At 40.4% G+C, this 16,963-nt stretch overlaps 1 protein-coding gene across 2 annotated transcripts in view; it reads left to right on the plus strand.

Annotated features, from left to right (window-relative positions):
* LOC105483682 (FYVE, RhoGEF and PH domain containing 6) overlaps window positions 1-16,963 on the plus strand; it is a 132,768-nt gene that overhangs the window by 52,656 nt on the left and 63,149 nt on the right. For both annotated transcript variants that reach the window (XR_988481.2, XM_011744666.2), the window contains exons 4-5: window positions 7,862-7,929; window positions 8,015-8,045. Coding sequence is in view for 1 of the 2 variants with exons in the window: in XM_011744666.2 (XP_011742968.2) it covers window positions 7,862-7,929; window positions 8,015-8,045 (99 nt within the window). In the remaining variant the exon portion in view is untranslated. The remainder of the gene's footprint in view (window positions 1-7,861; window positions 7,930-8,014; window positions 8,046-16,963) is intronic.

Genomic DNA, 16,963 nt, shown 5'->3' on the forward strand with positions numbered 1-16,963 from the left:
TGTCTATAATCCCAGCTACTCGGGAGGCTGAGGTAGAAGAATCTCTTGAACCCAGGAGGTGGAGGTTGCAGTGAGCCGAGATCGTGGCATTGCACTCCAGCCTGGGGTACAAGAGTGAAACTCAAAAAAAAAAAAAAAAAAAAGAAAATTGATACGGATCTGACATAGATACTGTTTTTCTTCATTTTGCATGAAGAAAAGGAGTTTTATACAAGTTAAGTAACTTGCCTTGGAACCCCAAGTTGGGGTTTTTAACCCAATCTGTCTCTACTAACAACCTGGTACAGCCATGGAAGCTGAATGATGTCAATGGAACATGTTGAGGTGAAATACCTAGCCATGCTGATTTGTCCTGTTGCCTTTTCTAAATTTTTATTTTTATATTTTTTGGTCTTTCCTTTCAGGGCTTAAATGCTTGTTTAAAAAGTAAGATGTATTCTACTTGTTTGTGGTTAGAATAATCATCCTCTTCATCTTTCTTATATATCGATTTCCTTGTTTTTTTAAAAAATCTTCTTTGTAAAGTAGCTCATATGATACATACTTTCATAAAGAAAGGTCAAAAACCTAAGAGAGCATTGTTTAGAGATTAATCATGATGTCACCTCATTTATGAAATAACTTAATGATAAAGAGATGTTTCTCAGGCAAGTCTGGATGTTAACATTTTTTGTTTTTTATTAGAACTCTAGAGTAGGATAGAAGAGGCCTTTTAATAATTCCATTAAAAAGTAATAGGCTGGGCAGGGTGGCTCCTGCCTGTAATCCCAGCACTATGGGAGGCCCAGCTGGGTGGATCCCTTGAGGTCAGAAGTTTGAGACCAGCCTGGCCAACATGGTAAAACCCCATCTCTACTAAAAATACAAAAATTAGTCAGGCACAGTAGTGTGTACCTGTAGTCTCAGCTACTCGGGAGACTGAAGCAGGAGAATTGCTTGAATGTGGGAGGCGGAGGTTGCAGTGAGCCAAGATTCCCACCACTGCACTCCAGCCTAGGCAATAGAGCAAGACTCTGTCTCAAAAAAAAAAAAAAAAAAAAAAAAAGGAATGGATAAATTTCACTGAACGTCACTTGTAGTGAACAAATGTGAAATGATAAGAACACAATTAAGAATTTACAAAGCTGGGCTGGCATCAAGAGATCGGAACATAAAACTAGATTTCAGATCAAAGGTTCTGTTTTGGAATTTGTTTGACTTATTTTATGACCTTGACAGTTATTTCATTTGTTTGTGGCTCATGTTTCAACTTCCACAGCAGTGTACTTTTGGGAGACGCTGTTATTTAACAGGGAACTGCTTTGAAATGCAATGTAATTTAAGTGAGGATTTTCGTTAGCTGAAAAGTTGAGATGCCATGGGGTGTGTGTTTTTCCATCGCTGTTTGACTTGGGTCAGAATCAGTCATTGTTCTTACAAGTTGGAGATAATATAGAGCTTTTAATTTTGTTTTGTTGTTTTTTTTTTTAATTTATATTTGACTTTCTGTCCACTTTGAAGATAGTAATCCATTGACTTATTTCTAATAATTTTTATACCTCTTTATTTAGCCCTGTAGCTTTCCTGGTTTAGAAGGTAAAATAGACAATGGAATATATAGACTTCTAGAACCTTAGAATTGGAAAAGACCTTAATCATTTAGTCCAACCTCCTACTCTTTTATGTGATTAAAGCTTTTAGTTCATTTGAGTTTGCATTTTCATGTTATGCAACACATCTTCAAAAGCAGTGTGCTCTGTCTTAGATTCTGAGAAGGTGGCAGCCATCCTTGTACACATTTGCTTATTCATAAATATTAATTGCACAGTGGACCAAGCAGCGTGCTATGTGCAGAAGGGTACAGGGTGAATTAGATCAGAGACTAGAGGGAATTCAGACATTTCGGCAAGTAAACACAGTCTACTGGGTTAAGTCCTACAAACATTACATGAACAAGAAAGTTATCTTGTCCTTTGATAGTGGGAGGGAAAGAATATCAAGGCAGCCATCATAAAAAAAAAGTTGGAGTGTTGTCTTAAAGGATGTTTGGAATATGAAAGGCAGAAATCTTCAGGCAGAAAAAGTGATCGGGAAACAAGTCAAGGCAAAAGGAAAGGTATATGCTCAAAGGGACAGACACAGAAGGGCAGAGCACGGCTGGAGTTGCAGCGTGATGGGGTAGATAGTACACAGTGTGGAGGAGGAGGGAGGAGGCTGGTGAACGTAAGTGGACACATCGTGAAATGCCTAATATACTTGGCAAAGGAAACTTGGATCTTTGTTATCCATCTGTGATAGGGAGCTGCTAACATTTAGCCTGAGAACTAACCTGGTTATATTTGCATTTTAGAAATATTCTAGTGGCAGTGTACAGAAGGGGTTGCAGTGGAATAGACACAGAGCCAAGGAAACCTCTTAGGTTGCTGTAATAGTGAGGGCAAGACGTAAGGAGGCAACATCAAAGGAGAGGAAAGGATCATTTAAGCTTTAAATCTTCAGGACACATTGACAGGACTTGACTCAGTTGTAATAATAAAAGGTGACTGGGGACAAAAAAGAAGAGTCCAGGTTTCTGGCATTAATGAGTTGGTATCTGCAGTAGCTAGTATGGGAGTAGCTGATGGAGTGTGTTTAAACAGTGATTTGGAGTCATCAAATGCTTTATTCTTTGTGAAGCCTTCCCTGCTTGACACACCTCTTCCTGATTATGGTCTTTCTGTCCTTCAAGGTGGCAGCACTTTTCATAGTTGTGCTTATATATAGTTATTTGTATGTTCGGTTTGTTTCCCTTGTTCACTTCTTGAAGGATGGGGCTATTAATTTATTTACTCATTTTTCGACAGAGTCTCGCTCTGTCACCCAGGCTGGAGAGTACAGTGGCACGATCTTGACTCACTGCAATCTCTGCCTCTGAGGTTTAAGCAATTCTCATGCCTCAGTCTCCCAGGTAGCTGGGACTATAGGTGTGCGCCACCACGCTCAACTGATTTTCATATTTTCAGTAGAGACAGGGTTTCACCATGTTGGCCAGGTTGGTCTCTAACTCCTGGCCTCAAGTGATCCGCCCATCTCAGCCTCCCAAAGTGCTGGGATTACAGGTGTGAGCCACCGTGCCCGGCCAACTAGGGCTATTGTTATTTATCATAGTTCCCTGTAGCCTTGAACTCCTGGGCTCATGTGATCCTCCTACCTCAGCCTCTCGAGTGATTAGGAACTACAGGCATGTGCCACCATGCCTGGCTATTTTGTGTGTGTGTGTGTGTGTGTGTGTGTGTGTGTGTTTCAGCTCTCACTATGTTGTCCATGCTGGCCTTGAATTCCTGGCCTCAAGTGATCCTCCTGCCTCCCAAAATGTTGAGATTACAAATGTGAACCATGGTGCCCTGTGTAATTCCCTCTTCTAACATCTACTTTTAATGCTGCATTTTAAACCTACACAATCAGAATTTCTAAGACAGTACCTGGGAATCTGAAATTTAAGATCTGCCTGTGATTCTAATGATAACTAATGTTTTCAAATTTATTTGTAGAGCAGTGAATGGGCTGGCGGTAGAACTGTTTTATCTTACTAACTTTGCTATCAAATGACGGAAAGTCAGTTACGAACTTCAGATTTTAAAATGAAAGTGTAAAGATGGTACTGACTTCTTTCTCTTGAAAATGATCTCAGAATAACAAGGAGAAGAAATACACATTCTGTGCTCAATGACATTAGGAGACAGCAGAAAACCCTGTCGACCTAATGGGAAAAAAAATGAGGCATGCTTAATGTAAGTACAGAGTTTATGTGGGCCAAATTTGAGGACTACAAGCCTGGAGCATAGATTCAAGACTCCTGTTAGGAGCAGTTACAAGTGGGGTTTTTGTTTTGTTTTGTTTTGTTTTTGAGACAAGAGTCTCACTGTGTTGCCCAGGCTGGAGTACAGTGGTGCGATCTTGGCTCACTGCAACCTCTGCCTCCTGGGTTCTAGTGATTCTCCTGTCTTAGCCTCCCTAGTAGCTGGTATTACAGATGCTTGCCACCGCACCCGGCAAATTTTTTTATTTTGGGTGGAGATAGGGTTTCACCATGTTCGCCAGGCTGGTCTTGAACTCCTGACCTCAAGTGATTCACCTGCCTTGACCAAAAGTGCTGAGATTACAGGCATGAGCCACCATGTCCAGCCACAAGTGGATTTTTTTGTTTGTTTGTTTGTTTTGTTTTTGTTGAGATGGAGTTTCACTCTCATCACCCAGACTGGAGTGCAATGGCACGAGATCTTGACTCATGGCAACCTCCACCTCCTGGGTTCAAGCAGTTCTCTTGCCTCAACCTTCCGCACAAGTGGAAGTGCACATACCTAAAAAATTAAAGGAAAAGAAGAGGCAATTCCTAAGCTGTTTATCAGTAATTTTATATTAAAATATCATAAGCTATTTGATTGACTTTACATTGTTCTTTGTTTCACAAATTCTAGGAACATGGAGACTGGGTGGAGGCAGCTGGTCAGGGACAAAAATGCCTTTAAACAGTTGCACCTGGGCATGGGGGTTGGTACAGTACTGAAGTCTCATACTCATGTTTCTCTGGGCCTGATAAATTTTGCGTACCTCACATAGCTCAGATTGCTCTGAGCTGTTTTTCATTTCTCACACTGTATGAGTAAGGGCTACCGTGCCCGCCAACAATAGATAAAGGTTCCAGTAGGTCAACATCCTCACCAACACTAGGTATTTTTTTATTTTTTATTATAGCCGTTGTGTGGGTGTGAAGTATATCATTGAGGTTTTAATTTGCATTTCCCTCATAACTAACTGTGTTCAACAACTTTGTATGTACTTATTGGCCATTCTTTATATCTTCTTCGGTGAAATGTTTCTTCACACATTCACATCTTTTATCTCTTTTTTTAATTTTTTTTTTGTAAATAGAAATGAGATCTTGCTTTGTTGCCCAGGCTGGTCTCAAACTCCTGTACTCAAGTGATCCTCCCACCTCAGCCTCCCAAATTGCCAGGGTTTCAGGCATGAGCCACCGCACACAGCGTTTTTGTTTGAGTTGTCTGAATTTTGGTTTGTTTTGTTTTGTTTTTGTTTTGTTTTGTTTTAAGAGCCAGGTTCTCACTCTGTCGCCTAAACGAGTGCAATATTGCAATCATAGCTCACTGCAGCCTCGAATTCCTGGGCTCAAGTGATCCTCCCACCTCAGCCTCCCAAGTAGCTGGGACTACAGGTGTGTGCCATCATACCTGGCTAATTGTTTTCTATTTTTTTTATTTTGTGAAGACAGGGTCTTGCTATGTTACTGGGGCTGGAGTGCAGTGGCTCAAATCATGGCTCACTACAGCCTCAACCTCCTGGGTTCAGTGATCCTCTTACCTCGGCCTCCTGAGTAGCTGGGACTACATGTGTGCACCACCATGCCCAGCTAATTTTTGTATTGTTTTTAGAGATGGGGTTTCACCTGTTGCCCAGGTCTCGAACTCCTGTGTTCAAGCGATCTGCCTGCCTTAGCCTCCCAAAATACTGAGATTACAGGCGTAAGCCACCACTCTTCAGCCCTATCAGAGTTCTTAATGTATTCTAGCTGCTAGTTCTTTCTCAGAATCATGATTTGCAAATATTTTCTCCAGTGTATGGCTTATCTTTTTATCTTCTTAATGATGTGTCTTTTGAGGCATAAACAATTTATGAAGTTCTATTTATCAATTTTTTTATCAGTTATGCTTTTGGTGTCATATCTAATAACTCTGTCTAATTCAAGGTCATAAGGATTTTTAAAAATGTATTCTTCTGGAAGTTTACAGTTTTCACATTTTTAGTTAATTTTTGTGTAGAATAACCTCCTCTACACAAGTCTGTGTAAAGCAGGCCATGGTAGAGCAAGGTCCTGAGAAGGAGAGGAAAAAAAGGTACAGAGTAGAGACCTATCAAAAGGAGAGTGATAAAAAGAGGAGAGGAAACAAAGGGTAGATGCCAAAAATAAATTAACAGCTACTTGAAATTTCTGTGTAGAGATGGTACACATTTTAGCTGACTCCAGTAATCAAATGCTTCTACATCTATAGTGTGCCTGCATTTCTTTAAAGATACTGATGAGATCCCCTCTTGATCTTTAAGGGGTGTCACATTATTTGGAAATGAAGAGTCAGGGCTTCAGTTCCCTAAATGGTTTTGGTTTCTGTTTTTCTCATTTTTAATGCATTTTTAATTTTAATTTTATTTATGTTGTTGTTATTATTATTATTATTATTATTTTGACTAACGACATGGTCTTGCTATGTTGCCCAGACTGGTCTCAAACTCCTGGGCTCAAGTAATCCTCCCAACTTGGCCTCTCAAAGTGCTGGAATTACAGACATGAGCCACCATGCCAAGCTCATTTCTAATTTAAAATTTATACACTGTAGTTTGCAAACATTAAACTTTCTATCTGCAGATTATATGGAGAACCCCATTGTGATAGAAAAGTTTGGACTTGCTTAAATGTTTTTTCAAAATAACAGTTATCTGTGTGTGTGTGTGTGTATGTGTGTGTAGACACTTATGTATGATTATTTAGTGCCTGATACATGGTCTACCAGGTCAAGGTCAGATTGTGCTTAAGACTGCAGTCTTCCTAAGGAATATAGAGCTATGAGTAGTTTAAAAGGTGAGTGATCACGCCTGTAATCCCAGCACTTTGGGAGGCCGAGGCAGGCGAATCATGAGATCAGGAGATTGAGACCATCCTGGCTAACACGGTGAAACCCTGTCTTTACTAAAAATACAAGAAAAAAATTAGCCGGGTGCGGTGGCACGTACCTGTAGTCCCAGATACTCAGGAGGCTGAGGCAGGAGAATCTCTCCAACCCGGGAGGCAGAGGTTGCAGTGAGCTGAGATCACACCACTGTGCTCCAGCCTGGGTGACAGAGTGAGACTCCGTCTCACACACACACACACACACACACACACACACAAAAGAATTTCATTTCAGCTCCTTAGAATAAAACTGCCTTGACTCTACGAACATATATCTAAAAGGGATTTTAAGGAAATTCGGAGATCCTCTGACTGTAGTGTTGACTTATATTTGGTATAGATTGAAGAAGAGCCCTATTCAGACTATATTTAAGTTGTGAGTTAAAATACCTTAAGTTCTCATCTACATTCCTGTTGGATATTCACTAATTTCTTTTTTTTTAAATTTGTTTGTTTGTTTGTTTCTGTTTTTGAGACGGAGTTTCACTGTTGTTGCCCAGGCTGGAGTGCAATGGCGCGATCTCGGCTCACCGCAACCTCTGCCTTCTGGGTACAAGCGATTCTCCTGCCTCAGCCTCCTGAGCAGCTGGGATTACAGGCGTGAGCCACCACGCCCAGCTAATTTTGTATTTTTAGTAGAGGCGGGGTTTCTCCATATTGATCAGGCTGGTCTTGAACTCCTGACCTCACGTGATCCGCCCTCCTCGGCCTCCCAAAGTGTTGGGATTACAGGTGTGAGCCACTGCGCCTGGCCAAATTCTTACATTATTTGTACGCACCCAAATAACTCTTCTTCTGGTATTATCTATCTGTAAGGGGCCATTTTCCCTGTAGCCTTTTTAGTTTGTGACTTCCATTTTGAACCACTGATGGTTGTGTCCTAGCAAGGTTCTGTAACTACTCAGAGCAATTCATCAATCCACCTATTGATGAATCCAGCTAATGACAGTGAAGATTACTGATTGCTCTCAGCTACTTCTGTGACATGGTTTATCCCTCATCCAGTTCTCTATGTTTGCAATTTGAAATGTTATGTAGTATGAACTGTGTGCTAGTAGGAAACTTACAAGTATATCAGAGTTAAAATTCGTGTCTGACGAGCTCATAACCCATCTTCATTATTCTTTTATGAGTTCATGCTCAGTGTGCTCTTATCCACAGGATGAAGATAATGGAATGAAAAGTAAAGTTCATCATATTGCCAAGGAGATCATGAGCTCAGAGAAAGTGTAGGTATCTAGTTTACAATTCAGAAGACTGTTTTCCCCCCATTGGCACATTTAAAACATTTTTTTCATTGCTGTTTTTTTACAGGTTTGTGGATGTGTTAAAACTTTTGCATATCGTAAGTATCTGCTAATATTTTTTTTTGAAGTCTAAGAATATTCCCTTTTGTACTTTCCCTACCCCTAGAAGTTTTCAGCATTACTAACTTAATGATAGACATTTTCTAAAATGTATGTATTTCATGTCTATGTAGATAAGATGATTTCTAAAAGAGTCTTAGTAGCTATATGTCCAAAGTCTTCAAACTTTATGTCTTCATAACAGTTTTTAAGGTGATAATATATTTTCTTAGGCATTTGCTGAAGATACTTGCTATTAGAGTTTTGAATTAACAATACATGAAGAATATCATTATCATTGTCCAAAAGTGTTTTTCTCCTATCTAAATAAGCTCCCAGAAACAGACTTGAAATAGACAATTTTCTTACTGTTTTTCCTTTTACCACCTCCATTTAGGAGATATTAGAAATAGACATTTTTACAACTAAGTTTTAGTTGTATTTTCCGTTTTTTAAATGGTCAACTTTTTTTTTTTTTTTTGGTTTGAGATAGCGTCTCATTCTGTTGCCCAGCGCCATCTTAGCTGACTGCAGCCTTTCAACCTCCTGGGCTCAGGCAATTCCCCCACCAGGCTCCTGAGCAGCTGGGACTACAGGCGCTCACCACCATGTCCAGCTAAGTTTTGTATTTTTTGTAGAGATGGGGTTTCAACATGTTACCCAGGCTGATCTCAAACTCATGGGCTCAAGTGATCAGCCCACCTTGGCCTCCTAAAGTGCTGGGATTACTGTCCTGAGCCACTGCAGCCAGCCTATAATTGTCAACTTGAACAGACTTGTTAGGAAAGAATTATGATGTGTGTCTGGGTGCATATTCATTTTTCTCTTGCACTCCTTTGTACTTGCAGGTTTTCACAAGTTTCATTATGCACTGGCAGTTAAAGTGCTTTTAGTGTTACTTTATTTCAATTATATTTAGGCAAGATGGGCCTATCATGGGGAGGGGGGAGGGGGGAGGGATTGCATTGGGAGTTATACCTGATGTAAATGACGAGTTGATGGGTGCTGACGAATTGATGGGTGCAGCACACCAACATGGCACAAGTATACATATGTAACAAACCTGCACGTTATGCACATGTACCCTAGAACTTAAAGTATAATAATAATAATAATAATAAAAAGACTTAAGAAAGGGGTAAAACAAAAGGAAAAGGTAAATGAAACAATGAAAAAAGGAGTTGAAGTGACAGTTTACTTATGTGGTAGTATAATTATTAACATCATAAATTAGGCTTAATTGTGGAGAAATGAAAGGTTCATCAAATATACATCAATTTATGTCTTGGCAAACTATTATTTTCAGGTTTTCTTTGAATGGATACATATGAACATGAAAAGTGGGTTACACTTATGGATGATTCACATTCACTAAATGATTACCTGTGCTCTGTACTTGGTCCAACAGAAACCCAGGGGCCTGGCCTGGTGTGGTGGCTCACGACCGTAATCCCAGCACTTTGGGAGGCTGAAGTGGGTAGATCACCTGAGATCAGGAGTTCGAAACTAACCTGGCCAAAATGGCGAAACCCCATCTCCACTAAAATACAAAAATTAGCCAGGTGTGGTGGCGTACCTGTAGTCCCAGGTATTTGGGAGGCTGAGGCAGGAGAATCACTTGAACCTAGGATCCAGAGGTTGCAGTGAGCCAAGATGGTACCATTGTACTCCAACATGGGTGACAGATCAAGACTCTGTCTCAAAACAAAACAAAACAAAAATAGGGGCCTGATTCCTATGTGAAAAATCTCTAGCTTTGGAAATTCTTAAAAAATTCTTAACCTTGCTAATTTGTTTTGAGAAAATATTTCCCTGTGAATAGTTTCTCATGTTGACTTTTGGCTGTATTGGTAATATTGGTAAGTTCTCTCTCCTTTTTTTTTTTTTTTTTTTTTTTTAATGAGTCAGGATCTCACTCTGTCACCCAGGCTGGAGTGCAGTGGCACGATTTCCACTCACTGCAACCTCTAACTCCTGGGCTCAAGCCTCCTGAGTAGCTGGGACCACAGGCACCCACCACGCCAGGCTAATTTGTTTTATTTTTGGTAGAGATGGGTTTTAGCCATGTTGCCCAGGCTGGTCTCGAACTCCTGAGCAATCTGCCTACCTCAGCCTCCCAAAGTTCTGGAATTACAGGCATGAGCCACTATGCCTAGACAGTTCTCTTTTGTAATAGATTTTCTTTTTTTAGTGATAGGACAAAGCTAGGCATGGGTAGTACACACCTCTAATCCCACCTACTTAGGAGGCTGAGCCAGAAGAATCCCTTGAGCCTAGGTGTTCAAAACTGCAGTGAGCTGATTGCACCACTGCACTCTAGCATGGATGACACAGCAAACCCTTTTTCAAAAAAAAAAAGGACATTATTTTGTTGCCCTAACAAATTTGTTGAGTGTCAAGCTTATTGTCATTTCATATAAATTATAATATGTCTGAAAAATAAATGACTTTTCAGAATGAATTTCTTGTATATTTGCTGCTCTTCCTTGAACATCCCCACCACACTGTAGACATGTGATATAATTAAGTACAAGTAATAGGAAGGTTTTTTTGGTTGTCTTATTTGCTCTCTGATGGGAGCTAGACTTACTAAATATCTCTATAAAAATATTACGTAAATGTACGAATAGTATACATTTAAAAAATATTTGGGCCGGGTGCGGTGGCTCACACCTGTAATCCCAGCACCTTGGGAGGCCAAGGCGGGCGGATCACTTGAGGTTGGGAGTTCGAGACCAGCCTGACCAACATGGGGAAACCCCATCTCTACTAAAAATACAAAAATTAGTCGGGCATGGTGGTACATGTCTGTAATCCTAGCTACTCAGGAGACGGAGGGAGGAGAATTGCTTGAACCCAGGAGGCAGAGGTTGCTGTGAGTCGAGATTGTGCCATTGCGCTCCAGCCTGGGCAACAAAAGCAAAACTCCATCAAAAAAAAAAAGTGTGTGTGTACATATATAAAACATATATATTATATATGTTAAATATAGATAAAATATATTATATATGTTAAATATATATAAATTATATATATTATATATGTTATGTATATTTGGAAGGGTTTTTTTTTTTTTTGACAAAGATGGACTGGCTATATAGTATTAGTAATGAAGCATCTTTGCTTCACTAATTTCTTTAGGTGGAGACGTACATCCCCTTGAAAATTTGAGAGGCTCAATAAAATCCATAGAGGCAGAGGCAAGGCTACCCTAGGCATCCAGATGTCTGTTACTAAGTAGAAAAGATTTTTTTTTTTTAGTGCATTGTGAAGGAATAGAAGACTTTCTCAGTTATCATGTTTTTTTTCCGTGTTAAAATCACTTCATCCTGTTATACTGAATACACCCTGTCTTTTGAGTCTTGTGAACCATTTTCAGCATTTCTTCTTTAGTTGTAAAGAATCTTCCTCTAGCTTCTGTTGACATGGCTACCAAACCTTCACTCTGGAGGAGCTTCTTTCACGTGAGAACTGTCCTTCACTGAATGAAGCTCATTGTTCAGAGTACCTTTGTTTTGCTGCTGAAGTGTTTTCTCTACCTTGGTTTGGTGTTTCCTTCTCTTTAGATGCCTCTGTTTCACAGTTCTCTTTCCAAGCCTTCAGGGACTTGTGGAGAGAGGGAGGGAAGGTGACTCATGGATCTTAAATGATGTTCATCTGATCATTTAACTTAACCAAATCTCCTTTAGTTAAATAAATGGTGTTCTGTTGAGTGCTCTCTATGTTCCTTGCAGCATGCTATGTTACATCAATTATCTGTTTTAACCCTCATAACAACCCTATCAAGTAGATATTATTCCTGTTTTTTTCGATGAAGAAAGTAAGCTAATTGTCAAAAATAACCCACTATTTAATAGCAAAACTAGACTTTGAAGTCTGGTCTGTCTGACCCCTTGTACTCAGTTGTTCTTTAGTAACTGATTGAAAATTATTATTTGAAATCTCTACCATGCTGTATAGAATATAGTGTATCTTTGGATATATTAGCTTGCTTTCAGAATTCTTTTAGTCGCCCTGGAAACCAGAGAAACTTGTTTTTCATCTTCTAAAGATGAAAATGAAGCTAGATCTTGGTCACTTAGAGATACTATGATGATTACTTGTTAGTGTTATTAAAGGAGATTGGAAACTAGACATAAAAGATTGCTTTCAGTTATGTTTTCTACAGTTTTGCATTGATTATGCACCACTGATGATTACATACCGTATCACCGGGTCTACATATAGAGAGTGAAGAATAATTTCATTGGGAAAATATTTTCATTTTAAAAACAAAGTCAAATGGTTACTGTGGGGACTTTCCCACGTCTACTTTTACTTCATAGTTTCACACTCATTTCTGCATATTTATCATAGCTCTTTGACCCCCACAGCTGCTTTGCTTTTGCTTAAAGTGAAGTGATTCCTGGTGTCCTTCATGAGGACAGGGAACCTTGTAGAGCTCCATGTCTGTCCATATGTTCCTTTGGTCTTTGTAATTCACTGTGTCATGGTAGTAGTGCAGTAATGCCCTGAGGTCAGGCAGCTGGGTCAGGACAGCTGGTAATTAAGTCACATACCTCTTGTTGGTGCTGGAGATATAAAGCCTGACCCCATGAACAAGGCCATCTGTTTTGTGCTTCATTGCCTCAGATGCTCGTACTTGATTTTATTTGCATTGATTTTTTGCTGAGGTCTTCCCTAAGTGATTCAAGCTGGCAAGGCTGATATGTTAATATCTCAAAAGAATTAAAGATCAACTTAAAGTTGATCTGATTCTTATTTGTAGGTTTTGGGGAATTAGTAAGAATAATATTATCATATGCTTCATAATTCAGAGGCCCATTTCTAGTTCTACAAATTCCACATTAAACAAGCGTTTGCTTTTTATGACCAGAAACTACAGTGTAGGTGGTTCAATTTTGCATGCAGAATATTTGGTAGGTTTTGTTGTAAGGATGAAGTCTAGGTACTTGATGCCAGCAAACTCTACAGCTAACTAACATTTTCACACTCTTAACTCCTCCTCCCACTACTTTAATATTTTTTTTTACCTGGCTTTTCCAGTGTGAAAAATTAAACTCTGGATCTAACTTTTGAAGGGCTAATCCTGCTGTCTTGCATCCTCACTGATTTCGTCAAGGAGGTTTTGGTGAATTTAGATTCTTCTACCTCAAAATAGCTTTGCCTCTGGCTTTTAAGTGTCATCACACTTTCCCAAATTATCCTGGTTGTTAACATTTAGAAAAATAACCAGACATATGTTGTAATCATCCTTTTATTAAAAAAAGATGTCACCTCCTCCCAGTGGCACCAGTTTTGGCAGTGGTTGAGGTTCATGAAGAGCTGAGAAGTTCAAGATTCTGCTAGTGGTTCCTGTGTGAATTAGTTACATCTGGCAGTGGGGCCGTAGCACACAGCTGTCAGGAAATGGTGGCCCAAGAGGTGAGGGAATGAGACTGGGACCAGGGCTGCTGCATGTGGTTATGGAGGCCATAACTGGGAGTGGAACCCAATTATTCGATGACACTTGTCGAAGCAAAAGCACAGTACGGCAGGCTTTATTCAGGACTATCACAATAGGCTTAGGGGGCCTGGAGCAGGGGCTGATGCCTGTAATCCCAGCACTTTGGGAGGCCGAGGTGGGCAGTTCACTTGAGGTCAGGAGTTCAAGACCAGTCTGGCCAACATGATGAAACCCCGTCTCTGAAATACACTGAAATACACTGAAAATACAAAAATTAGCTGGGCATGGTGGTATATGTCTGTAATCCCAGCTACTCGGGAGGCTGAGGCAGGAGCATTGCTTGAACCCAAGAGACGGAGGTTGTAGTGAGCCGAGATCGTACCACACTCCAGCCTGGGCAACAGAGCAAGACGCCATCTCAAGAACAAAAAACAATAGTCATAGGGACCACTGCAATGGGATTTTGCGGTAGTGGAGAAAGATTGGGCTCAACTCCAAATATATTATGGGCAAGTGGGAATTTATAGCCAAGGAGGAGCAAAGTGGGAGTTAGTGGATGGAAAATTACTAAGAAGAAACTTCAGGAGGAAGGGAGATTCTGGCTAAACCAACTTAATGGGATTCTTGCAGAAGACGGACCAGCCCGGATGATCATACATCACCTGGGCAATGGTAGAGGATGAAGAACCCGAACAATATCAAGGGTGGGAGGTTCTTGCTAAAACTGGATTTTGCAAGAAAGTGCACAGATGGGCCTAAGAAAAGATTCAGGAACCTGACTAGTACAGAATCTTTGTCAAGTGCTTACTTAGAATATGTAATTCTCTGGCTGGGCACGATGGCTCACGCCTGTAATCCCAGCAGTTTGGGAGGCTGAGACAGGCAGATCACTTGAGGCCAGGAGTTCAAAACCAGTCTGTTTAACATAGTGAAACCCCATCTCTACTACAAATACAAAAAGTTAGCCAAACGTGGTGGCACACAACTATAATCCCAGCTACTCAGGAGATGAGGCAAGAGAATGGTTGAACCTGGGAGTCGGAGGTTGCAGTGAGCTGAGTTCTCGCCACTGCACTCTAGCCTGGACAACAGAATGAGACTCTGTCTCAAAAAAAAAAAAAAAAAAAAAAAGGCCGGGCGTGGTGGCTCACGCTTGTAATCCCAGCACTTTCGGAGGCTGAGGCAGATAGATCACCTGAGGTCAGGAGTTTGAGACCAGCCTGGCCAGCATAGTGAAATCTCCATCTGTACCAAAAAGTACAAAAATTAGCCAGGCGTGGTGGCGAGCGCCTGTAATCCCAGCTACTTGGGAGGCTGAGGCAGGAGAATCACTTGATCCCGGGAGATAGAGGTTGCAGTGAGCTGAGATTGCACCACTGCACTCCAGCCTGGGCAACAAGAGCAAAACTCTTTCTCAAAAAAAGAAAGTAAGCCGGGCGCCGAGGCTTACGCCTATAATCCCAGCACTTCGGAAGGCCGAGGCAGGCAAATCAGCTGAGGTCGGGAGTTCGAGACCAGCCTGACCAACATGGAGAAACCCCATCTCTACTAAAAATACAAAATTAGCTGGGCGTGGTAGCACATGTTTGTAATCCCAGCTATGCAGGCAGGAGAATCGTTTGAACCTGGGAGGCGGAGTTTGTAGTGAGCTGAGATCATGCCATTGCACTCCACCCTGGGCAACCAGAGTGAAACTCTCTCAAAAAAAAAAAAAAGTAACTCTCTGGGTTTCATGGCTATATAGTCTCGAAATTCTTATAGTCTTTATTAAGTGTACTTCTATTTTAATTATTAAATTTCTATTTTATTCTGACATACTACTTATAATTTAAAAGAAGACATCGTGGGCCATCAGTCCATTCCGAGCTGCCTAAAAACATCCAGTAGTACTGGGAAAAGCAGAGTTTTGCCTGGTGTGTGACAGGGGCGTCCATTTAGAGGCAGCCATCTCACTGGTCAGTTCAGTTTGTATTTGGCTGGTCTCTGTTAAATGTGTCTTAAATAAACAAGTTCCCTTTTTGGCAATGGTGGCAGACATATGGAATGCAGGGTCTGGCAAAAGCTGTGTCAAACCAGGTCCTTAAGTTACTTAGCAGCTAACATCACTGTCACTGTCATGGCAGAGGAAATACCTTCCAACTGGGAAACAAAAGTTATCCTGCTGCCAGGAGACAAATATAGTCATCACTTACTCTACCAGAAGAAAGAGTGGTGCTTATTGCTTTGCTGAGCAAGGAACTCTTGCATCCAAATTATATCAGTCACTAAACTGGTCAAAACAAAAGCAAAAAAGATAACCAGAGAGGATGTTTAACTATTCTGCTTTGAATACATTATTCATGATGCGTAAATAAATGTATTCTATAGCCCTGCCTGATAGCAGATAGCCTAATGATTTTCAAAAGTGTTAAGTGGCTTTATTTTATCATAGTACATGTGAGTGCTGATTGAAGCAAGCTGTTGGGAGGTGAAATTTGGCTGATATCCATTTGGTTTCTGGAGATGTTCTGAGTGATTTTCTGGATTAGAGCTTATAATACTATGAGAACTAAATACTCTTATTTTATATGATACTAATTAGGTGTACAAGTTAATCCTTTAGTTACTGGTATGAGTGGTTGGCTTCTTTGGGCTAATGTGACTGTTGGATCAATAAACTTAGTCCCAGGTACTGAGTCCTAAGTGAAGGGATTTTTAGCATTGATTAAGCATAAGAGGATTGGACTTCTTCAAAATAGCCATCCTTTAGAAAAAGAATCCTTTCACATACTTTAAGTTATCTGTGAGGTTTTTGGCTGTCCAGAGTTTAAAAAAAAAAAAAAAATCATGGTTAATATACATATTTTAGGGGCAGGTGTTGAAAAGATCAGTGGAAGGAACAGTATCTTTTTTGGTTGATTTCATTTGCCGGTAAATTCCTAAAGGGAAAGCAGTTGGAAATAAAGGTAAGGGAAGATAAGGCCTATTAGTCATTTACCCAAACTTTCCTTTCAGATTTTAATTAAAACTGCTATTTCTAAAACGGAAAAAAATCTTTGTTTTTGAATTCTCAAGGACTGTGGAACAGATTTCACTCTGTTTTACTTATGTCTTGAGGCCCACCCTTAGGGGACAATGAAATATAGGCAAATACTTATCTCCTACCCCACCCTTTCCAAGTCCTCTGGAGTAATAGGGTGTGGTGATATTGACATATATTAAAACATGGTACAGATAGTCTAGAGAACAGTAAATGAAAAATAATATGTGAAGAGAAAGATTCTTTTTTGTTAATTTTTTTTTTGAGACAGAGTCTCGCTCTGTCGCCCAGGCTGGAGTGCAGTGGTGCGATCTCGGCTCACTGCAAGCTCCGCCTCCCGGGTTCACGCCATTCACCTGCCTCAGCCTCCTGAGTAGGTGGGACCACAGGTGCATGCTGCCACACCTGGCTGATTTTTTGTATTTTTGGTAGAGACGGGGTTTCACTGTGTT

The sequence above is a fragment of the Macaca nemestrina genome, chromosome 10, assembly GCF_043159975.1.
Source record: "Macaca nemestrina isolate mMacNem1 chromosome 10, mMacNem.hap1, whole genome shotgun sequence".
Taxonomy (NCBI): domain Eukaryota; kingdom Metazoa; phylum Chordata; class Mammalia; order Primates; family Cercopithecidae; genus Macaca; species Macaca nemestrina.